Source organism: Schistocerca gregaria, chromosome 6 (assembly GCF_023897955.1).
Source record: "Schistocerca gregaria isolate iqSchGreg1 chromosome 6, iqSchGreg1.2, whole genome shotgun sequence".
Taxonomy (NCBI): domain Eukaryota; kingdom Metazoa; phylum Arthropoda; class Insecta; order Orthoptera; family Acrididae; genus Schistocerca; species Schistocerca gregaria.
Genome location: NC_064925.1, coordinates 93,523,907 through 93,548,551, shown reverse-complemented (window position 1 = coordinate 93,548,551; position 24,645 = coordinate 93,523,907). Strand labels below are relative to the sequence as shown.

Below are 24,645 nucleotides of genomic sequence, written 5' to 3'. Positions count from 1 at the left end.
AGCGCTACTTTATACATTAGTCGAATCCTTCTGCGTGCTCGTGGGACATTACACGATATTAGGCAGGTGTAACAGTTTCTTTGGTTCTTCAGTGTGTATCACAGACATTACGGAGGGATTGCTACAATCTACAATGCTCTAGGAGACCACCCCTGCCTTCCTGCAACAGCAACATCCTCATGATGAAGTCAGTACAGAGTTGAGCATGCAGAAGCTCAGTCAGTTCGAGGTCTCAGCTACAGCAGTCACCAACGTAGTGTTGGACCAACGAATTGTTAAAGTTACAGACAACCTTCACTGCAGTAAATGTCGAACATAGTGCCTTCGGAGAACAGTTAATTAATTATTATGACAAATGATGCTTTACTAATTAATGACATTTGTATATTATACATTCTTGTGGAAAAGAAGTGTGTCAAAGTTAAGTAAATCTTTTATTTATTGATTTAATAAAGTGAACTAATGTTTCATGTGTTCTAGTTTGATTAGCCACCTCTCAGAGCAATCAAAAGACTCACATTGTCTGTATCGGACTATACACTCTATGTTTGTAGCCCTACAACTGGAACTACGCAGAAATGAAGCGAATCCAGAGAAAACATTGGAACACTGTAATAACCGGGACACGATCTTGAGATAGTTTCGTCACTGTATTAATTTGTGAAAGTCTTACCATCATTTCGAGTAGCGGCCTTGCTGCTGTGGATACACCGGTACCCGTCCGATCACCGAAGTTCGGCGCTGTGGGGCGTGGCAGGCACTTGGATGGGTGACCGTCTAGACCGCCATGCGCTGTTTCCAATTTTCGGGGTGCACTCAGCCTCGTGATGTCAATTGAGGGGCTACTCGACCGAATAGTAGCGGCTCCGGTCAAAGAAAAACATCATTACGACCGGGAGAGCGGTGTGCTGGCTACGCGCCCCTCCTATCCACATCTTCAGCTGAAGATGACACGGCAATCGGATGTTTCCGATGGGAAACTTGTGGGCTGAAGACGGAGTGCTAGTGCTTACCATCATTTCGGCTAAGGATATCATTTTGGCTAACGATATTTTCTGCGTCGGGGACAATATGTTACTATCGCCACAGCGAATGTGAAGGTTGGGGCCTAGTGCATATTGTCAGAAATATATCGCGAGTAACTCCATTAGGGTAAAAACGTTGCTGCCAGTGTCTGCCGTCACTGGGAGAAATATGTCAAATAATATGAACGTATGGCGTTGATGGCCGGGAGACTCCTCGCGGGGCGGTTCGGCCGCCGCTCCACAAGTTCTCTAACGCCACTACGGCGACTTGAGAGTGAATGAGGATGAAATGATCATGAAAGACACACTACACTCAGTCATCTCGAGGCAGAGAACATCCCTGACAGCGCCTGGAATCGAACCCGGGACCACGTCCGCGAGAACGCTACCGCAAGAGCACGAGCCGCGGACGATGAGTGAAATACAAAGCTCTCATTCGCCCATCACAGTTTGTAAATTTGGATCAATGACAACAGTGCATACAGTAACGTCTGAACTGTAGAAGACAACAATAATATGCGAGCAGTCATACTATACAGAACCAGCCCACCGTATTGGATAAAGAAGCCAAGACCTGCACGTTCACTCTGCACACTGCACGTTTCATGGAACAGCGATTGGCATGGGATATCTCTGATATTCGAAGCATAAAATCAAATTCGGCTCACAGATGTATCGCGGTAACAGTTGCAACACGCTCAATGACCGGCACAAGTAAATAAAAAGAAAAACACATTGAGGGATGAATCAGGGTTGCCAACTGAGTACAATTTACGTAGATGGTGGTAGGATTCTGGGTAGCGGGTTTCTGATAGGTTTGTCGTATTATGTTCTCGGAGAACCTCAGAAGAACCTTTCGCCTTATAATGTATACCCCTTTCTTCGCTTAGTGCGTCCTGGAGGTAAATGTACCATGAATATGACCACACTATGTCTTACCGTAAGCGAATTGTTTCATAACGATTTGATGGCCCCGACCGCGAACATGTGTATGCTTCTACAGCCACTTAGGTTATTAGAAATGAATCCTACTGAGTTCAAATGAGATGTCACCAAGACAAATTTGTTTCCACCTGTTCGGTCACTTTCTAAGTAGGTATGATTCAAGATAGTTAGCCGGACTCTCTGCGTCTCGTGGAATCCTTGCCACGACTGCTACCTGCCATGATCATGACTTTTAAGTCATTTTACAGATATCATTTGAGTGACTATTCCTGGTTTCGTAACGTTTCTGCAGGCTAAATGATATATGTCGCCTAGTGTCGATTAATTGTTCGTTTGTGCTTAGGAAATCATCGAACATTGTTAAACGCTGACTTTCAACACATGATGATGGTGACCACCATCATGATGATTTCTGCCCACATATCTATCACTGGACGTTCATTATCCCCAGCCCTGCCGTCTTCTAGCCCCTTTCGCAGGTACCATTCCCTCTAGTCCAACCTTCTTGACTTAGTCACTCCTCATACAGAGTCTTAACTAATTTTCTTTCCATCTTTCAATTGTATCTTTCCTTTGTCTTTTATCATCCCTCCTGAGTAATACGACTTCGTTCCTTACCTCATTTGTATGTTTCACACCATCTAGTCTTTTCCAAATCGTCATTTCAAATACCTCCAAGTATTTTTTCTCTTTCCACCGTCGCGTCCAACTTTCGGCACCATATAAGGAACTCTCGATACAAAACGTTTGCTTGATATTTTCCTCAATAGCTTATTTAAAGGAGCCCAGAACATACTCCTTTTCCTGCAAGTCATTTCTTTTACAAGGTATTAGTAAATAGTGAATCACATGAGATGATAAATCCGGCTTCCGAATGGGATACTTTAACTGCAATCCTTGATTTTGATATCTCTCAAGCTGAAGGATGTTCTGGATGGTATAACAGCTCACAGATCGTTGTTCTAAAGGATTATAACTACTTTATTTTACGTACCGTCAATCATATGGCCGTTTATAAGTATCACACCTACAAATGTAAACGGATTTCGTAAGAGCTTACGAGTCAAATAAAGCGTAAAGTTACTCAGCCATTACCGAACCGCATTAATTTTATTCTGTTACCGGACATGGATAATTTTGTGCCTGATCTTGACAGACGTCCGCACGCAGAATGCTGTTATTGAGGCTCTGGGTTGCTACAAACAGTGGAAAGAAGCTTCCACATGAAACGGGAAATTTTTCGTGAAATTGCAGCTTTCGACCGCAGCACAGGTACGTGCTCGACACAAAGTTCGTATGTCAAGAGGAAGAGTTCTAGCACACTGAATTCCCCGCATGGTAGCGCACTGCGCCAGGCAAATGCGTCACGAACGGGTAAAATTTCCACTTTGCCGAGTGATGCGCAGATTAATTAAACGACGCTATAAGCATACTCTAGAAAAAAAGGTAAATTCAGAATGCCAGTCAAACTTAAACTCCTGTAACGTAACCATTACACCATCTCACTTTGAGAAATAACTGGTTAATAACACGGGAAACTAAAGTGAACAGACAGCTGAAAGTCTAAATCTAGAAGATACAGAAAAACAGTTAAGGGATTATGTGTTTAGGAAACAGAAATAGAAAAGTCTACTGAAGTAAGGCACGAGTGTTAAAATAATACAATTCAATATAGAGTCCCTTAGTTTAATGTATGTGATGGCACCAATCGTGAACTTCTTCTTTGTACGATGTTGGCCCTCGTCTATGTTGGCCATGTTTATTATCATCATCATTTATCGTTACCAGTAAGAGTGATTTATCGTCCACTGCAGAATAAATGTATGTATTACAAATCCCTCCGTATACTGAGATCTTCATTATATGTACTGAGAGGTACCTACTTGCAAAAATGTAATTGAAAGAAAACAGATTATTTTCAAAATTTGTTTGATCATTTTTGCCTACTTTCATAGTTTCCTACAATTCTTCGTGCCAAATTGCAATGTACACAGAAAGATGTTTCGTTTCATTGAAGGAGCTTTAAATTTTCGCCCGCAACCTGGCAGACGTTTTGGTCACAGATATTTTTTAAGTCAGCAGTGTGCCAGTGGCGTGTTAGGAAACCACGTGTCACGTGGAAGGTGTGTTACTGTAGGTAGCTGGCGTGAGAGGGCAGAAATCGAACAATGGCTTCTATTAGGTCGATCCCTTGTCGACAGTTCGATAAAAGTTTTGCAGTTAATTTCCAACCAACTTCCAGGTGAACTACAGGCTGCAATATTAACGCCTTTTCTTGTCGCTCTGTTCGGTAGTTGTGGGGATGAGGGTGTACAAGTTTCGTAAGCCTGACATCCTGGCTGCGTTAAAGGCCTGGAATAGAGGGTATTTAAAAAAGAATGGCCTGATATCAAAACATCATATTTATTGATAGAAACAAACTACAAACATGGGATAAATTAAGTTTTAACTATGCTAACACAAATTCTGTATGTGTCCACCACCAGCAGCACGAGTAACAACTAGATGTTTAATAAAAGAGATATAAATGTAGCTCACATGGTGTGAAAATTGGCATTTGACCATAAATAACGAAATGTGTAAGGTCATCCACATGAGTGCTAAAAGGAATCCGCTAAACGTCGATTATACGATAAATCAGTCAAATCTAATGGCCGTAAATTCAACTAAACATGAAAAACTTAAATTGGAAAAGAACACTTAGAAAACGTTGTGGGAAGGCTAACCAAAGACTTGGCAGGACAGTTAGAAAATAAGTTCTACTAAACAGACTGCCAACACTACTCTTGTCCGTCCTCTTTTAGCTTAATGCTGCGCTGTGTGGAATCCTTACCGGATAGAATTCATAGAGCACATCGAAAGAGCTGAAAGAAGAAATGATCGTTTTATATTATCGCGAAATAGGGCACAGAGTGTCACTGAAATGATACAGGATTTAGAATTTACACCATTAAATCGAAGGCGTTTTTCGTTTCGTTGCGGCGGAGTGGTCACAAGAAATTTCTATCACCCACTTTCTCCTCCGAATGCGAAAATATTTTGTTGACGCTGACCTACATAGGGAGTAACGGTCTCGCACGGAAAGATATAGGTGTTCGTTTCTTCCGCTCGCTACACAAAACTGGAATGACAGCGTATTGTGAAGGTGGTTCGATGAACCCTCCTTCAGGCACTTAAACGTGCTTTGGAGATATACATGTAGATAACTTTACCCAATGTATCTACATCTACATTTATACTCCGCAAGCTACCCAACGGTGTGTGGCCGAGAGCAGTTAACGTGCCACTGTCATTACCTCCCTTTCCTGTTCCAGTCGCGTATGGTTCGAGGGAAGAACGACTGCCGGAAAGCCTCCGTGCGCTCGAATCTCTAATTTTACATTCGTGATCTCCTCCGAAGGTATAAGTAGGTGGGAGCAATATATTTAATACGTCATCCAGAAACACACCCACCCGAAACCTGGTCAGCAAGCTACACCGCAATGAGGAGCGCCTCTCTTGCAGAGTCTGCCACTTGAGTTTGCTAAACATCTCCGTAACGCTATCATTCTTATCAAATAACCCTGTGACGAAACGCGCCGCACTTCTTTGAATCTTCTCTATCTCCTCTGTCAACCCGACCTGGTACGGATCTCACACTGATGAGCAATACTCAAGTATAGGTCAAACGAGTGTTTTGTAAGCCACCTCCTTTCTTGATGGACTACATTTTCCAAGGACTCTCCCAGTGAATCTCAACCTGGTACCCACCTTACCAACAATTAATTTTATATGATCATTCCACTTCAAATCGTTCCGTACGCATACTCCCAGATATTTTACAGAATTAACTGCTACCAGTTTTTGTTCCGCTATCATATAATCATACAATAAAGGATCCCCCTTTCTATGTATTCGCAATACATTACATTTATCTATGTTAAGGGTCAGCTGCCACTCCCTGCACCAAGTGCCTATCCGCTGCAGATCTTCCTGCATTTCGCTACAATTTTCTAATGCTGCAACTTCTCTGTACACTACAGCATCATCCGCAAAAAGCCGCATGGAACTTCTGACCCTATCTACTAAGTCATATATATATATATATATATATATATATATATATATATATATATATATATATATATATATATATATATATATATATGTATCGAACGCCTTCCGGAAGTCAACGAAAATGGCATCTACCTAGGAGCCTGTATGTAATATTTTCCCGGTCTCATGAACAAATAAAAGTAGTTGAGTCTCACACTATCGCTGTTTCCGGAATCCATGTTCACCTCTACAGAAAGACTGGAACTACCTGTGCTCAGTTGGATCCTTCCGTTCCTCTAGAGATTTGCGGTGCACGGCTGTTAGAAGGGGAGCAAGTTCTTTCGCGTACTCTGTGTAGAATCGACGCTTTTATAGAAGCTATGGGGACTGTTATTATTGTCTTCACTTCTTCTGCGTCATGAAGTGAAGAGGAGATAACACACTTTCCTTCACAAATCCTCACAAGAAAAAATCGCATGTGGTCATGTCTGACGATCTTGGAGCCCAGAAATGCAGGGCAGTGTCTTGGTATTCTGTACGCCCCATTCAGCGTTGAGGCGGAGTGTCACTAGAAACTTAGGTACGTTGTTGTGCCAGTGTGGTGAAGCTCCATCATGTTGGAAAATGAAGTTCAAATGGTTCAAATGGCTCTGAGCACTATGGGACTCAACTGCTGTGGTCATTAGTCCCCTAGAACTTAGAACTACTTAAACCTAACTAACCTAAGGACATCACACACATCCATGCCCGAGGCAGGATTCGAACCTGCGACCGTAGCAGTCGCACGGTTCCGGACTGCGCGCCTAGAACCGCGAGACCACCGCGGCCGGCGAAAATGAAGTGATCGGGTTCTCATGAAGTTGATGGAAAAAGTCATTTCTACACCATTTGAAGATAGTTCAGTGCCGGATAGAGAGAACGGAACCCCGAGATACTGCCCTACATTCCTGGCTCCAAGATCGTCAGTTATGGAATCCTACACGTCCTTGATTGGAGACAAATCCAGGAAGTGTGCTGACCAGGGAAATTGTTGCACGTCTTGAAGAGCACCTAGAGTTTCACGGGCAGTGTGTGGGTGAGCATTATCCTCAGCACATCACCTTCCTATCGCAAGAAAGCAAAGGAACGGGTCTGATAACATTCTATACGTCGCGAATGCTGGTTAGCATTCTCTTCAGAAACACAAAAGGTAGATGAAGATTGTAGCTTATCGCACCCCTACCATAATGCCTGGGGCAACGCTGACCACGCCTACGTCGTATGTGCAAAAAAAATGGTTCAAATGGCTCTGACCACTATGGCACTTAACTTCTGAGGTCATCAGTCCCCTAGAACTTAGAAGTACTTAAACCTAACTAAATGAAGTGATCGGGTTCTCATGAAGTTGATAGAAAAAGTCATTTCTACACCATTTGAAGATAGTTCAGTGCCGGATAGGGCGAACGGAACCCCGAGACACAGCCCTACATTCCTGGCCTCCAATATCGTCAGACATGACCCCATGCGATTTTTTGCTGTGCGGATATGTAAAGGAAAGTACGTTCATCTCTCCTTTACCTCGTAAAGCAGAAAAAAAGTGAAGAACTGAATAACCGCTGGCATAACATCTGTAAAAGCATCTAAATTCTGTAAAGTTTATGACAAATTTAGCTAGTGTCTAGATGTTGTTCGGCCTGCTACTGGCTGACACCTAGCGTACTTGTGATAGCATAGCTAAGACTTCAAGATTTTGTGAGTATTTTGCCATCATACCATTTTTGTAGTATACAGAGTTTTGAAGTCAGATTATTCTTTTTGATGTACCCTCTATTGTGCCATAAGTATCAAATTGCGTTCAAGGAGCTATGCAAGCGGACGGGCACGGCTGAGCAGAAACAGGAGGAATGATGACATAGCTATCGCTTTCTTTTCTGCCTGTTCAGTACAAATTTTCCAAATTATATTATACTACTTTGCCAATGAGATAGAGACTTGAAACCTTTAAGATAGCTCAGGCCTGACAATGACAAGACAATGTTTGACAAACCTTCTAATCTGGTATGTGGTGGAGAGTATATTGTGTATCAAAAAAATGGTTCAACTAGCTCTGAACACTATGGGGCTTAACATCTGAGGTCATCAGTGCCCTAGAACTTAGAACTACTTAAACCTAACTAACCTAAGGACATCACACACATCCATGCCCGAGGCAGGATTCGAACCTGCGACGTAGCGGTCGTGCGGTTCCAGACAGCAGCGCCTAGAACCGCTCGGCCATTCAGGCCGGCTATTGTGTATCACTGCGATTTCACCCTATAACTATTTCAGTCACGAATGGTACATGGAAAAAAAAGATTGCTGGTATAAACTTCGGTGTGAGGTCGAGTTTCTCAAATTTTTCCCTTCACTGTCTCTTCACGAGATATACATAGGAGGAAGCAAAATATTGATTGGGTCAGATGGAGAGAAAATTAGACAAAGTTGAAATTTACCACATGTTCTTCTTGTAATCTCATCTAAATGTTTCAAATAGACCGAAAAATATTACAAACACAAAACTAAGAAGCAGAAAATACCGATTTAAATAAAAATTAATTTTTGATCCACCACCTTTTAAATTGGATAATTATTCAATAATTTTTCCTGTACCCATACAGACTCCTTTCCCCATGCAGTCAGTTTTGCAAATTTGTGATTGAGGATTTTTAATACGATTGAAAATACTTATAAATTTATAACGAGAAACGTTGCAGTAGATAACTGATGCATGAATATTTCACCTCCTTACTATTACACTATTTACTAAATCCATGAATAGTTCACGTCCTTACCAATATCTGTTCTACGTGTCCAACGTTTTACGTTTCCAATCTTAAAAGTATTATCATAGCTATTAAAAACTCACAATCACAGTTTTTCAGGACTATCTGTACAGCATTGGTAATCTGTATGCGGTTAGAAGAGATTATTTTATACACTTCAACTTGATTTAAAAACGAGAGATATTAAAAATTCATTTTTATTTAAATAATCATTCGTATTGCTGAAACAGCGAAGAGTAGTCTGGTGTTTACTCGTGACTTAAATGTTTACTGTAATTACTCTTTCCGTGCGGTGCTTTCGCAGGAGAGGAGTATTAACTTATTATTTAATTTTTTACTGTTAGAAGCTCTCAGTCGAATATTCTGAGCAACTACTTGTTCTGTAAATAAAACTGCCTTTTCATGTTGCTAGTTAGCAGGAAAAGGCAGTTTTATTTACAAAACAAGTATTTACATGCTTGCTGCGGAGGGTGGCCACACAAACAAACTTCTTATTCTGAGTAACGTTTGTTATCAAATTCAAAAATTAATTGTTACACTTCATTTTCTTCGTGGTGCCTCTTCTGAACCCACGACGCTCGTAGCCAGGTCATCAGTTTACTATGCTACTGCTCATTCATTATGTTAACGCTTTGTACTGCATAGCTATATTAAAAACCGTTTCAGAGGATGTTATGCTTTGTAAACCGATGTACCAAGTCAGTTACTCTGCTTCTGATTCCTTTATGTAAGCTCATGTGGCCTTACTGTGGCTGCGTTACTTACATGTGTTGCGGAGATGCCTATGGAATCTTTCAACCGAAATGTTTCCTATATTTGCGAGGTTTCTGGATGTAAATTGCTGCAGTAGTTCGCAATCTTGAACACCATATCGTTATTAGTGAGCAGTGTAAAAGGTCCTTTGTCCAGTGCACTTATCTGTAAGAAGGCCTCGAGAAGTGTAAACTCGACGAACAGAAGACAGACTTTCGGAGTGCAAGCTTTTTCTCAGTGCTTTCAGGCCACGCTAATTAATTTTTATTTGACTCATTGTGGGAGGATGGGATCTGTCCATGATTCACGTGCATAGATAGCGCCTGCTTTTGGGGACGCGCCTGCATTGTGGATTTCTTTAGTGCATCTCTTGAATGTTACTGCTGTTATTCAAGGTTCTATTGCAAACAGTAAATGATAAATTAACCTAGCGTTCCCACAAAGAGGTTATGTAGTATCACAAAGGTTCAAGTACGAAAGAATGAAAGCAGAAATACAAGATAGTATCAATCACTGAGTGTTATTCGTTATTTGTTTTTGTTAAATAACTATGCAGTAATTCAATGGTAATTCATGGTTTTATCCCTATAGGTTTCTGGTGGATCCTGATGATTATTTGTTCAGTTTTTATGAATGTGTATTAGGTTTTGCTCTATAGTGTAATGTACAACCTTATGAGCTAGACTTGATTTTTATGCATTTCTATTGGTAGTGTTATGTACTCAGTTGCGTTTAGCTCTTTGATGCACAGTATTGCGATATCACTTGCTTTAGTGGGTCCTTTCGTGATTGAAGGTCCTTTTGTCAGAAGCAGTATTGAGTATATTTACAGAACTGAACTCCCCTGTATAAAACAGCTTCTAAAATTCGATGACAAATGGCGTTCAGCATGTAAGCGAGAAAAAGTTTGGAAAAGGTTTGAAATTATGTTTAAATCATGTTGGAAGTCGCTTAGTGCTCTCATTGTCAAACACTGGATGAATACAGCCTGGGTAGTTGACACTACGTTTTAAAGAAAAGCTGATTTTTCACGCATCTCAATGTTTATCATGTGGTATCTCCCAAATGGTATAATTTTGCTCGTACATTCAGTCATATTTTTGGATACTGTCTACAAACTGAATTAGTAGTAAATAAGTAACAAAACACAACGTCATGCCTGCGGCTAAAATTTTACTGCGCGAACAGCGAAAATACAGTAAGCGATTAACATTATTCGGAGTGCCACCAAGCAATTGCTCGGTAAAAGTTTGGAATTATGTTTAAACTTTGTCACTTGGTACAATCCTTCTCAAATACAGGATGAATATAGTCTGGGTATTTACTCTCCGTTATTTATACTGCCTTATGACATATATTTACACAGCTTCTAACTGTCTTAAACCTTTAACAAAAGACTATACTTTTTAATGAGAAGATTTTGATAGCACTATAAATTTTTAAGTTCAGTCCATACTTACACTACTGGCCATTAAAATTGCTACACCACGACGATGACGTGCCACAGACGCGAAATTTAACCGACAGGAAGAAGATGCTCTGATATGCAAATAATTAGCTTTTCAGAACATTCACACAAGACTGGCACCGGTGGCACACATACAACGTGCTGACATCAGGAAACTTTCCAACCGATTTCTCATACACAGACAGCATTTGACCGGCATTGTCTGGTGAAACGTTGTTGTGATGCCTCGTGTAAGGAGGAGAAATGCATACCATCACGTTTCCGACTTTGATAAAGGTCGGATTGTAGCGTATCGCGATTGCGGTTTTATCGTATCGTGACATTGCTGCTAGCGTTGGTCGAGATCCAATGACTGTTAGCAGAATATGGAATCGGTGGGTTCACGATGTTAAATACGAAACGCTGTGCTGGATCCCAACGGCCTCGTATCACTAGCAGTCGAGATGACAGGCATCTTATCTGCATGGCTGTAACGGATCGTGCAGCCACGTCTCGATCCCTGTGTAAACAGATGGGGACGTTTGCAAGACAACAACCATGTGCGCGAACAGTTCGACAACGTTTGCAGCAGCATGGACTATCGGCTCGGAGACCATAGCTCCGGTTACCCTTGAGGCTGCATCACAGACAGGAGCGCCTTCGATGGTGTACTCAACGACGAAGATGGGTGCACTAATGGCAAAATGTTTTTTTTTTTTTTCGGATGAATCCAGGTTCTGTTTACAGCATCATGATTGTAGTATCGGTGTTTAGCGACATCGCGGTGAACGCATATTGTAAGCGTGCATTCGTCATCGCCACACTGGCGTATCACCCAGCGTGATGGTATGGAGTACCATTGGTTACACGTCTCGGTCACCTCTTGTTCTCATTGACGGCACTTTGAACAGTGGACGTTACATTTCAGATGTGTTACGAGCCGTGGCTCTACCCTTCATTCGATCCCTGCGAAACCCCACATTTCAGCAGGATAATGCACGATCGCATGTTGCAGGTCATGTAGGGGCCTTTCGGGGTTCCGGAAATGTTCGACTGCAACTCTGGCCAGCACATTCTCCAGATCTCTCACCAACAGAAAACATCTGGTCAATGGTGGGCGACCAACTGGCTCGTCACAATATGCCAGTCACTACTCTTGATGAACTGTGCTATCGAGTTGAATCTGCATGGGAAGCTCTGGAACCGAGCGACCGCCACGGTCGCAGGCTCGAGTCCTGCCTTGGGCATGGATGTGTGTGATGTCCTTAGGTTAGGTAGGTTTAATTAGCTCTAAGTTCCAGGCGACTGATGACCTCAGAAGTTAAGTCGCATAGTGCTCAGAGACATTTGAACCCAAGCCATGGGCAGCTGTACCTGTACACGCCATCCAAGCTCTGTTTGACTCAATGCCCAGGCGTATCAAGGCCGTTACTATGGCCAGAGGTAGTTGTTCTGGGTACTGATTTCTCAGGATCTATGCACCCAAATTGCGTGAAAATGTAGTCACGTGTCAATTCCAGAATAATATATTTGTCCAATAAATACCCAGTTATCATCTGCATTTCTTCTTGGTGTAGCAATTTTAATGGTCAGTAGTGTATATAAAATATAAATCAAATTTTTTTGCCCTGGAAACCGTTAAACTTGCTACTTGCACGTTGTAACGCGCACCAGGATCAATAAACCGGATTATTAGTTAACGAGTACAAATAAAAATTATCAGTCAGGTGTGATGTCAGTCAGATATAACGCAAATCCATTTCACACATGCACTGTCATCCAGAACATTATAACCCCCGACCTACAATCCATATTTTACTCCTACAGGCGATAACAGCCTTACCTGGCGAGGAATGACTGCTAGTCAGACACACGCACGGTGCATGTAGTATTAGTGAGTGTCCTATCCGTATGCAGAATGGGGAAGGCGCATCATACTTCTGAGTTCGACGATGGGCAAATTGCGATGGCCCGGAGGCTCGGTACGAGCGTTTCGGAAGCTGCAGGTGTTTTAGGAGTGGTGCGGTGAGCGTCTTCAACACGTGGCGAAACCAAGGTGGAACTACGTCGACGTCGTCGAGTCGGCCGGTCACCCCTGATAACAGATGTTGGATGTCGCAGGCTGGGCAGACTGGTAGAATGGGACAGGCGGAGAACTGTAGCGGAACTAACGTCAGACTTTAATGCTGGGCAGTGTACAAGTGTGTCTGAACACACAACGCACCGGACACTCCTAGCGATGGGCCGCCGCAGCACACCATCCCTACCTGTGCCAATGTTAACACCACGACGTCGGCATCTACGACTGGAACGGAAACGTGACCATCGGCACTGGACTTTGGCGCAGTGGCAGAGCGTTGCATGGTCATATCGGCCCTGGTACCTCCTTCAGCTTACCGATGGGAGGGAACGAATCCGACGGCTTTCAGCCAATAGCTCCTTGATACTAGTACTGCCTGACCGAGACAAGTTAGTGACTCCATTATTCTCAGGGGAACATTTACGTGGTCATCCATGGGTCATGTGGAGCCCGTACAAGGCACCATGACGACCAAGGAGTATCGTACGCTGGTTGCAGGCCATGTACAGTCCTTCATGACGATCATGTTTCCCGACGGCAATGGGACTTCTCAACAAGCTAATGCGCCATGTCAAGAGACGAGGAGTGTCATGGAGTGGTCCGAGGGAAATAGCGACGAGATCCAGTAGATTTGCTGGCCAACCAATTGGCCAGATCTGACTCCTGTTGCACACATCTGGAAAGTGAATGAAGAATGCGTCAGAGTTCATCGCCCCTCTCCCCGGAATTTACGGGAAGTAGGCTACTTGTGAACACGTGGGGCAATACTGACACTACGACTTATCTTAAAAGCTAGATTAAGAAAAGGCAACCCTACTTTTCTAGCATTTGCAGACCTCGAGAAAGCTTTTGACAATGTTGACTGGAATACTCTCTTCCAAATTCTGAAGGTGGCAAGGGGTAAAATACAGGGAGCGAGAGGCTATTTACAATTTGTACAGAAACCAGATGGCAGTTATAAGGGTCGAGGGGCATGACAGGGAGGCAGTGGTTGGGAAGGGAGTGAGACAGGGTTGTAGCCTCTCCCCAATGTTGTTCAATCTCTATATTGAGAAAGCATTAGAGGAAACAAAGAAAAATTCGGAGTAGGTATTAAAATCCATGGAGAAGAAATAAAAACATTGAGGTTCGCCGATGACATTGTAATTCTGTCAGAGACAGCAAAGGGCTTGGAAGAGCAGTTGAACGGAATGGACAGTGTCTTGAAAGGAGAGTGTAAGATGAACATCAACAAAAGCAAGACGAGGATAATGGAATGTAGTCGAATTAAATCGGATGATGCTGAGGAATTAGCTTAGGAAAAGAGACACTTAAAGTAGTAAAGGAGATTGCTATTTGGGGAGCAAAATAATTGATGATGGTCGAAGTAGAGAAGATATAAAATGAAGAGTGACAATGGCAAGGAAAGCGCTTTTGAAGGAGAGAAATTTGTTAACATCGAGTATAGATTTAAATGCCACGAAGTCGTTTCTGAAAGTATTTGTATGGAGTGTAGCCCCGTATGGAAGTGAAACATGGATGGTAAATAGTTTGGACGAGAAGAGAATAGATGCTTTCGAAACGTGGTGCTACAGAAGAATGGTGAAGATTAAATGGGTAGGTCACATAACTAATGAGGAGGTATTGAATAGAATTGGGGAGAAGAGGAGTTTGTGGCAGAACTTGACTAGAAGAAGGGATCGGTTGGTAGGACATGTTCTGAGGCATCAACAGATCACGAATTTAGTATTGTAGGGCAGCGTGGAGGGTGAAAATTGTAGAGGGAGACCTAGAGATGAATACACTAAGCAGATTCAGAAGGATGTAGGCTGCAGTACGTACTGAGAGATGAAGCAGCTTGCACAGGATAGAGTAGCATGGAGAGCTGCATCAAACCAGTTTCAGGACTGAAGACCACCACAACAACAGGTTACTTGTGTGCGCAGAAGTGGTGCCAGTTCCGTCCAGTCGTCTAACAAAGCCTATCTGCTTCCATGCTACGACGCTTCGGCGGTGTTATCCATGCCAAAGGTGGAAATACCGGCTAATAGGTTGATGGTCAAAATGTTCTTGCTGGACAGTGTTCATTGGAACAGCAGTTTTAAGTATAATTGAATGACACTTTTTTGTTTCCCAAATCGTCTTGCTTTTGATTCTTGTTTAGACTGCTGATTACCAGTAGGACTATAAGTACGATTTTCTTGAAACAATCTAGCCTGCCAACTTACTTTTCAGTTTCCCGCCATCGTTGTCTTCTTTTTTTCTGCTACCTATGTAGTATTGCAGTATGTAGTATTCCTGTCCCTCTTCGTTTACCTCAATGCCTTTTGAAATGCGTCACACCCTCATTTTCAAATTTTCGAGTGTGTGCACTGTGTAAGTCGCAGGTAGTAACAATTTCTGGGTGACATATGAAAAATAAATTTCGTACACGGAACACTATTCTCCAAAGAAACTGCGATACTTATGTTTATTAACTTCAGTTATCATATTTCGATTATAATGAAAATAATTCGTCAGCTAGTGAAATACAGAGCCATACAATTATATCAAACAGGGAATACCATCGAAAAATGATGAAAAATTTGAGACCCCTTTGTTGGACAAGAAAGTTATTCCATATGTTTCTGTCTTGAACGATAACTTTACATGCATCACCTACACTCACTCTAATGTCAAGGGTCAGACAATGGAGGAAGAGGGGTGAAGGAGGGGGAGGGAAGGAGGGTGTGAGACACCCTCAGATCCTTTTAAATCCAAGAAAGTTTGTATTGTTATTCGATTCAAATGGCTTCCCCTTAGTTCTTTTACAACACGTGTATTACCCGCCTCTTCCTTTGACTTTTCCTGTCAGTTTAAGACATGTGGAGCTTTTTAGCGTACGGTAGTCGAAGGCTTTTTCTACATCGATGTCTACTTTCATGAAGTCTTCCTTCCATGTCAGACGCGAAGTAAGAGATGCCTCTTGGTATCTTTACCAGTCCTGAAACAGGATAGGATCCTCAGTTATCGTTTCCGTACCTCTGCATACTAACAGTGTCGCTTGTCTGTCCTTGCTATCTTCAGGACTACGTGGATAGATTGAGTCTGTTTCTCCGGTCTCATAGATTCTGCTAACTAACAGGTATCATCATTTGGTTGCCAATTTTCCCACTAACTAGAGATACCGTACGAATTATGTCTCTCTTTATATTGCCATGAAAACAGAGTGTCATGGATATGAGAAGGGAGTTAGTGTAACAACTATTAATCCAAAGCAACTTGTATGCATGAGCTAGTAAGCCGATTGTAGGACAATTATAACACTTGCTGTCTCCCGGTTTGTTTGGATATTGTTCTGAAAATTTGATTCTGTCTTTCCAGTTTCATAAATTCTGAAATGTAACTTCTCCCATTAACTAGAATTTCTGTATGAATGAAACAGACGAGTCTATTATGTTTATGACAAACGAGTTACGGCAGCAATTGTTAAACCAAAGGCGTTTTTTGTTGCGGTTACGAAATATCGGTCATCTCCATCCGTTCATCCGGATTCAGATTAGCAGCGGCTTTCTGGACTCGCCTATAGCATTTCGGCATGGTTCCTTTGAAGAGGCTACGGCTGATTTCCTTCCCCGTCCTTTATCTATTCCGTACTTGTGTCACGTCTTTAATAATCTCGTTTCCGACGGAATAGCCTAATTATCTTTTCAGAGATCACATAGGTAGATTTATCCGCTTCACACGCTTTTCATGAGCGGTAGGGTAACAGCTGGGAAATTGTTCTATGCACAAAATATCAAACACTTAAGTCTGAAATGCAAAGTAACTATGTAGATATAAATTTTTCCCATCTGCCTTGTTTGATCCAAGTCTTAGCCAATGCTCTCACGACACCCAGTCATCCCCCTCCTCTCCACTACCCCCCCCCCCCCCCCCCAGCCGCCTCTGACTTCCCAGCTTCCACCTTCCTACCTTCTGCCTTCTGCGTATTCTCTATCAGCAAGTCGCTACATAGCTCACTGGAGGCGATAGTCGTAGCTTTCCAGGTTTTCTACGTTCTTTCTTCCTCTTTTCATCAGCTACTAGGGGGCAGTGCTTTTGCAGTGCCCACCTTTGCTGAGGTCTTCCGCTTTCTAGCCTTCATGGGGAGTCTTTCACTCTTCATTCTTTCTAAGAGCTCATTCTAGTTTTTTCTATAACACTGAATTTCGTCATTTAGACTAAAACTCTTACCTCTTATCTAGTGTCTCAAGCTGTTAACCTGTCTTCCAACCTTCCACACGTCTCAGGAATTTCATTTCTTATACCTGAAAAAGGCTTTCTTGCTGTTTACTAAACACTCAAGTCTCGCTTCTACAGAGCATTCTGGGTACTAGTTCTGTCCCGCAGAATTTAAGTATCTTTTCTCGCTTTGTTTTTAAGTTATCTGTTCCATACACCCGGCTGAATTTACTAAGCTTGATTTCGGAATGTTTGTTGTAGCCACCTCACATCCTGAGTAACTGAAGTACTTTACTTGCTCGAAATATTCGCATCTACCACTTTTCTGGTTCTAAGGTGTTCTTTTGCCATGAAGGCCATCGTCTTAGTGTTTTCTACTGATATGTGAATGTCAAAGTTGGTTTCAGTAAGAAAATCCCTTTCTAAAGGTCATCTTCTTTATCTCCTAGGATCACTGCAGCGTCAGCATATAGTAAGTCCTTCTGTCTAGGTCTAGACGTTTAGGGAAACCTGTTTTCCCTAAACTCATTATTTTATGTATGTTACTGTGAAACAAATTTTGGAAGATGCAGCAGCCTTTTCGTGCTTCTTTGTTAGTCGGTATCTCATTAGCTATTTTCCGTTAAGGTCTAGAGTGATAGTCATAGTTCTGTTATAATCTATTTATGGCTTTTGTTAGATGTTTAGAACATCCGCAATTCGTCATTATCTTCCATAATTTCTGTCTATTGAAACTGTCAAAAGCTTTTTCAAAATCGATAAAAATAATGTGCGTTCCTTTATTATATAGTCTGCGTTTTTTATTATCTGCTGTAAAATGAATTCTGCGTCTGTCGTGGAGTGCTTTCCTAAAACCCATTTTTTCACCATGCAGGACTCCTTCTGGAATGATTTTAAGTCTTGTGTTTAATATCGTAGTACGTATCTTGTATGCTGATCCAGTAAACGTATTTCTCTTTTGTTACTGCGGAGGCTTCTGCCACCCCCCCCCCCTTTTTAACTGAAATCACATTTGCAATCATACAGCCTTTGTGGATACTACCCTCTTCCAACAACAGTTTCAGAGATGCAGCAGTTGTCTTTGTGGCTTCATTTCTCCATATTTTAGCAGTCGTCATTAGTACCATCTCTTCCTGTCGCTTTTCTCTTCTTAAGTTATATTATGGCTGATGTTATACCATCAGACCATATTTCACGCAATCCCTTCTCATCTATCGGTGCAATTTCAATTTATTGTGCTATATCAACATGCCAAAATCAATTGCAATAAATTAACTACAATGTCCTTCAGTACCGTTTAATAGGCTTCTACTCGTGAATTCACATGCATGTGTGCTCAGAACATATATTGAACTGACCTTCTTCTCCACCTCTGTCTCCAACTCTTCCTCATTCTGTATGCCTACATATTAGTACTTCTGTCTGTATATCTCATCTTCTACTCTATATGTCTCTTTCCTCTCCACTCTCTTTGCCTCTTGATCTGCTCCTCCCCCTCTATTTTCTCATTTTCTCCTTTCCTCGTTTCAGTAAGAAAATCACTTTCCAAAACTCATCTTCTTTATCTGCTAGGATCACTGCAGCGTCAGCACCCTGAGCACCCTTTCTCATTCCATCTGTGCCTACCCATCACCTTATTCCATCTGCCCCCTACCTCTCTAGACTTTCCATCTGCCTCATGCATCTCCCAATCCGTCCCTCCAGCCGCACAGACTGCCAATTGCCTCTGTTCGTCTCAACCTGTCCCCCATCGGCATGTGTAGCTTCTGCTATATACACTCCTGGAAATGGAAAAAAGAACACATTGACACCGGTGTGTCAGACCCACCATACTTGATCCGGACGCTGCGAGAGGGCTGTACAAGCAATGATTACACCCACGGCACAGCGGACACACTAGGAACCGCGGTGTTGGCCGTCGAATGGCGCTAGCTGCGCAGCATTTGTGCACCGCCGCCGTCAGTGTCAGCCAGTTTGCCGTGGCATACGGAGCTCCATCGCAGTCTTTAACACTGGTAGCATGCCGCGACAGCGTGGACGTGAACCGTATGTGCAGTTAACGGACTTTGAGCGAGGGCGTATAGTGGGCATGCGGGAGGCCGGGTGGACGTACCGCCGAATTGCTCAACACGTGGGGCTTGAGGTCTCCTCAATACATCGATGTTGTCGCCAGTGGTCTGCGGAAGGTGCACGTGCCCGTCGACCTGGGACAGGACCGCAGCGATGCACAGATGCACGCCAAGACCGTAGGATCCTACACAGTGCCGTAGGGGACCGCACCGCCACTTCCCAGCAAATTAGGGACACTGTTGCTTCTGGGGTATCGGCGAGGACCATTCGCAACCGTCTCCATGAAGCTGGGCTACGGTCCCGCACACCGTTAGGCCATCTTCCGCTCACGCCCCAACATCATGCAGCCTGCCTCCAGTGGTGTCGCGACAGGCGTGAATGGAGGGACGAATGGAGACGTGTCGTCTTCAGCGATAAGAGTCGCTTCTGCCTTGGTGCCAATGATGGTCGTATGCGTGTTTGATGCCGTGCAGGTGAGCGCCACAATCAGGACTGCATACGACCGAGGCACACAGGGCCAACACCCGGCATCATGGTGTGGGGAGCGATCTCCTACACTGGCCGTACACCTCTGGTGATCATCGAGGGGACACTGAATAGTGCACGGTACATCCAAACCATCATCGAATCCATCGTTCTACCATTCCTAGACTGGCAAGGGAAGTTGCTGTTCCAACAGGACAATGCACGTCCGCATGTATCCCGTGCCACCCAACGTGCTCTAGAAGGTGTAAGTCAACTACCCTGGCCAGCAAATCTCCGGATCTGTCCCCCATTGAGCATGTTTGGGACTGGATGAAGCGTCGTCTCACGCGGTCTGCACGTCCAGCACTAACGCTGGTCCAACTGAGGCGCCAGGTGGAAATGGCATGGCAAGCCGTTCCACAGGACTACATCCAGCATCTCTACAATCGTCTCCATAGGATAATAGCAGCCTGCATTGCTGCGAAAGGTGGATATACACTGTACTAGTGCCGACATTGTGCATGCTCTGTTGCCTGTGTCTATGTGCCTGTGGTTCTGTCTGTGTGATCATGTTATGTATCTGACCCCAGGAATGTGTCAATAAAGTTTCCCCTTCCTGGGACAATGAATTCACGGTGTTCTTATTTCAATTTCCAGGAGTGTAGTTCAATAAAGTGGGTAAGGAATACTCCCGCAACACACCTCTCATGGAGGGCAGAATACATAAAAAGGCTTGAAAATCGCTTATTTGCCACTGATGTAGAGACCGACATACAAAGAAGGTCGACAAAGTAGGCCAAAGCACTCCAACAAAGCACAAGTGTCACACAGGGCAGTGTAAATGTCATGGGCTCCAAAAGAGCTTCTTGCCCCTCAAAGGTAGGCTGCTATCCACATCAGGTTGATTTTGCTCGTGGATATTGTTCCCAAACAATACATTTGTTGCATAGGGCAACCTATAAGCTAGGATCAGGGATTTGTCCACATCTCAAATTACATAGGAATCTGCCCATACCTCAAACATACTCGTGAGTCCTGCTGTTTCTGTGAGAAATTTGGTGGAAAGCAGTCTATGGGTTTGTGAGCAGATAAATACATTGCGCTTCAAAAGGGTGCTCAGAAATTTTTGAAAAGCTTGTAAGGTTGTTCCAGGGCAGACTGGGCTGAGAAAAAATGGTTGAGAAAAAATTAGGTATATTTGCCATTTTTGAGATAATTACCATAGAAGTTGGCGATAGATGTTCTTAAGCGTGCAAATTCAAGTGGCCCACCGGAGACAGTGTCGCCAAATATCTGATACATTTGGTTTTCTAAAACTGATAAAGAGAGCAATAAAGAAACTCGACATAGGACAGTAGTAAGGATCGATACTCCAGCAGAGGCTGAGCAGCCTTGTGTGCTATCATCTTTGACTTGAGAACAAGTAACCATTATTGTATCTGGCAGGCGCCCTGAATTTGCATGGAAAATGGCATGACTGACTAACTTCAATGCTAATTGACTCAGAAATGAACGTATCCAATTTTTTTCTTAAAAATTACCGTAGCGCAGCCTATGTAGTAGCAACCTTACTAGTTTTTAAGGGTGTTTCTGACTGCCATCTGTATGTAACATATTTATACATACTCTTTCTGTGTTTTTCTAATTTTATAAAACCTCACAACCCATTTGGTGCCTACTGTGAACATCATTATCGATATTGCAAATGTTGTTGTTGTTGTTGTTGCAGTCTTCAGTCCAGAGATTGGTTTGATGCAGCTCTCCATGCTACTCTATCCTGTGCAAGATTCTTCATCTCCCAGTACCTACTGCAACCTACATCCTTCTGAATCTGTTTAGTGTATTCATCTCTTGGTCTCCCTCTACGATGTTTACCATCCACACTGCCCACCAATACAAAATTGGTGATCCCTTGATGCCTCAGAACATTCCCCACCAACCGATCCCTTATTCTAGTGAAGTTGTGCCACAAACTCCTCTTCTCTCCAATTCTATTCAATACCTCCTCATTAGTTATATGATCTACCCATCTAATCTTCAGCATTCTTCTGTAGCACCACATTTCGAAAGCTTCTATTCCCTCCTTGTCCAAACTAGTTATCGGGCATGTTTCACTTCCATACATGGCTACACTCCATAGAAATACTTTCAGAAACGACTTCCTGACACATTTCATTGTCCTTGCTTTGCTTTTGTTGATATCCATCTTACATCCTCCTTTCAAGACACTGTTCATTCCGTTCAACTGCTCTACCAAGTCCTTTGCTGTCTCTGACAGAATTACAATGTCATCGGCAAACCTCAAAGTTTTTATTTCTTCTCCTTGGATTTTAATTCATACTCCGAATTTTTCTTTTGTTTCCTTCACTGCTTTCTCAATATACAAATTAAATAAAATCGGGGAGAGGCTACAACCCAACCACTGCTTCCCTTTCATGCCCATCGTCTCTTATAATTGCCTTCTAGTTTCTGTACAAATTGTAAATAGCCTTTCGCTCCCTGTATTTTACCCCTGCCATCTGTAGAATTAGAAAGAGAGTATTCCAGACAACCGTTTCAAAAGCTTTCAGTAAGTCTACAAATGCTAGAAACGTAGATTTGGCTTTCCATAATCTTTCTTCTAAGGTAAGTCGTGAGGTCAGTATTGCCTTACGTATTCTAATATTTCTACGGTATCCAAACTGAACTGATAGTTCGGTAGTTTTCACATCTATCAACACCTGCTTTCTTTGGGATTGGAATTATTATATTCTGCTTGAAGAGTGAGGGTATTTCGCCTGTCTCATACATATTGCTCACCAGATGGTAGAGTTTTGTCAGGACTGTCTCTCCCAAGGCTGTCAGTAGTTCCAATGGAATGTTGTCTACTCTCTGGGCCTTGTTTCGACTTAGGTCTTCCAGTGCTCTGTCAAACTCTTCACGCAGTATCACATCTCCCATTTCATCTACATCTACCTCCTCTTCCATTTCCATATAATTGCCCTCAAGAGCATCGCCCCTGTATAGACCATCTATATACTCCTTCCACCTTTCTGCTTTCCCTTCTTTGCTTAGAACTGGGTTTCCATCTGAGCTCTTCATATTCATACAAGTTGTTCTCTTTTCTACAAAGGTCTCTTTAATTTTCCTGTAGGCAGTATCTATCTTACCCCTAGTGTGATAAGCCTCTACATCGTTACATTTGTCCTCTAGCTATCTCTGCTTAGCCATTTTGCACTTCCTATCGATCTCATTTTTGAGATGTTTGTATTCCTTTTTGCTTGCTTCATTTACTGCGTTTTTATATTTTCTCTTTTCATCAATTAAATTCTATATATCTTCTGTTACCCAAGAATTTCTGCTAGCCGTCGTCTTTTTACCTACTTGATCCTCTGCTGCCTTCACTATTTCATCTGTCAAAGCTACCCATTCTTCTTCTGCTCTACTTCTTTCCCCCATTCCTGTCAATTGTTCCGTTATATTCTCCTTGAAACTCTGTAGATCCTCTGGTTTAGTCAGTTTATCCAGGTCCCATCTCTCTAAATGCCCACCTTTTTGCAGTTTCTTCAGTTTTAATCTACAGTTCATAACCAATACATTGTGGTGAGAGTCCACATCTGCCCTTGGAAAACCTGATTCCTAAGTCTCTGTCTTACCATTATATAATCTATGTGATACCTTCTAGTATCTCCACGATTCTTCCATGTATACAACCTGCTTTTATGATTCTTGAACTGAGTATCAGAGTATATCAGTGTGCGTGTGTTTGTGTGTGTGTGTGTGTGTGTGTGTGTATGTGTGTGTGTGTGTGTGTGTATGTGTGGCACGCAGAACTTGTGCCGAAGCTGTTACAGCGCGCACCTGTTGACGAGCGGCCGGCCGCGCCACAGCCACTTGACGGTGGGCGGCGGGTCCGCGCTGACGGGGCAGCGCAGCTGGGCGGCGCCGCCCTCCTGCGCGCTGACGAGGGGCGGCGGCGCGGGCCGCGGCCGGCAGGCGAAGTCCTCGGCGGACAGGCGGTCCCAGGCGCGGCCGCGCAGCCTCGCCGGCTCGCGGCACGCGGGCGGCTCGTCGCCCAGGGGCACGCGCTGCTCGGTGAGCCAGCGGCGCAGCGGCCGCAGCGCGCAGCTGCAGTTCCAGGGGTTGCCGGCCAGCGCCAGGCCGTGCAGCGCGCGCAGCGTCGTCAGCGCCGACACCCCGGACTCGGAGGCGGTGGACGCCGCTGGCGAGGGCGCCGCGCCGGCGCTACCAGCGCCGGCCTCCGTGCCGGTCAGCTCGTTGCCGTCCAGTCGCCTACACAGGCAGCAACCATTAACCCTTAGCTGCTCTAGTGGGGTCCCGGAGAACTCCAGACGATAGTATACAATACATAGTACGTGAACGGAACAACAGATGGCACCTGTGTTCGTTGTAATCCTCAGTGAAATGCTGCCTTTTAACGCTGAGTGCTGAATACGGTGTTTTCAGTATTATTGAGTGAGGTCTCGGAATGCCCCACCAGAGTATTAACCTAAGTTGGCTTTGACTATCTCAGTTAGCGTTTTACGCGACTGAAATCTTAGAGTACTTCGAAAACAGCACACTTTACATGATAACGTTAACTGTTAAGGTTATGTGAGTATGTATTGTGTACATAGTTCTGCGTAGTCACCGCGAGCACAACTTTCCCACTAGAGAGCACTCCGCCAAGCACAACAGCGCAGGCGCAATGGTCGTCCGTCTCCACACTACGAGACGGCGCTGCCTTAGAGACGGACCAAATTCTGCTTCCGCCAATCCATATATTAATATGTAATGCAGCCAATGAGATTGCTGTAACGTAGAATCTTTTCTCCTTGCGGATCACACTTGCGCAGCGATACA

At 43.5% G+C, this 24,645-nt stretch overlaps 1 protein-coding gene across 1 annotated transcript in view; it reads right to left on the bottom strand.

Annotated features, from left to right (window-relative positions):
* Nucleotides 1–24,645, bottom strand: part of LOC126278736 (chondroadherin-like protein) — a gene marked incomplete at both ends in the record, with an annotated part of 64,105 nt that overhangs the window by 19,745 nt on the left and 19,715 nt on the right. The window contains 2 exons of the mRNA XM_049979013.1: nucleotides 23,644–23,984; nucleotides 24,042–24,075. Of these exons, the coding sequence (XP_049834970.1) occupies nucleotides 23,644–23,984; nucleotides 24,042–24,075 (375 nt within the window). The remainder of the gene's footprint in view (nucleotides 1–23,643; nucleotides 23,985–24,041; nucleotides 24,076–24,645) is intronic.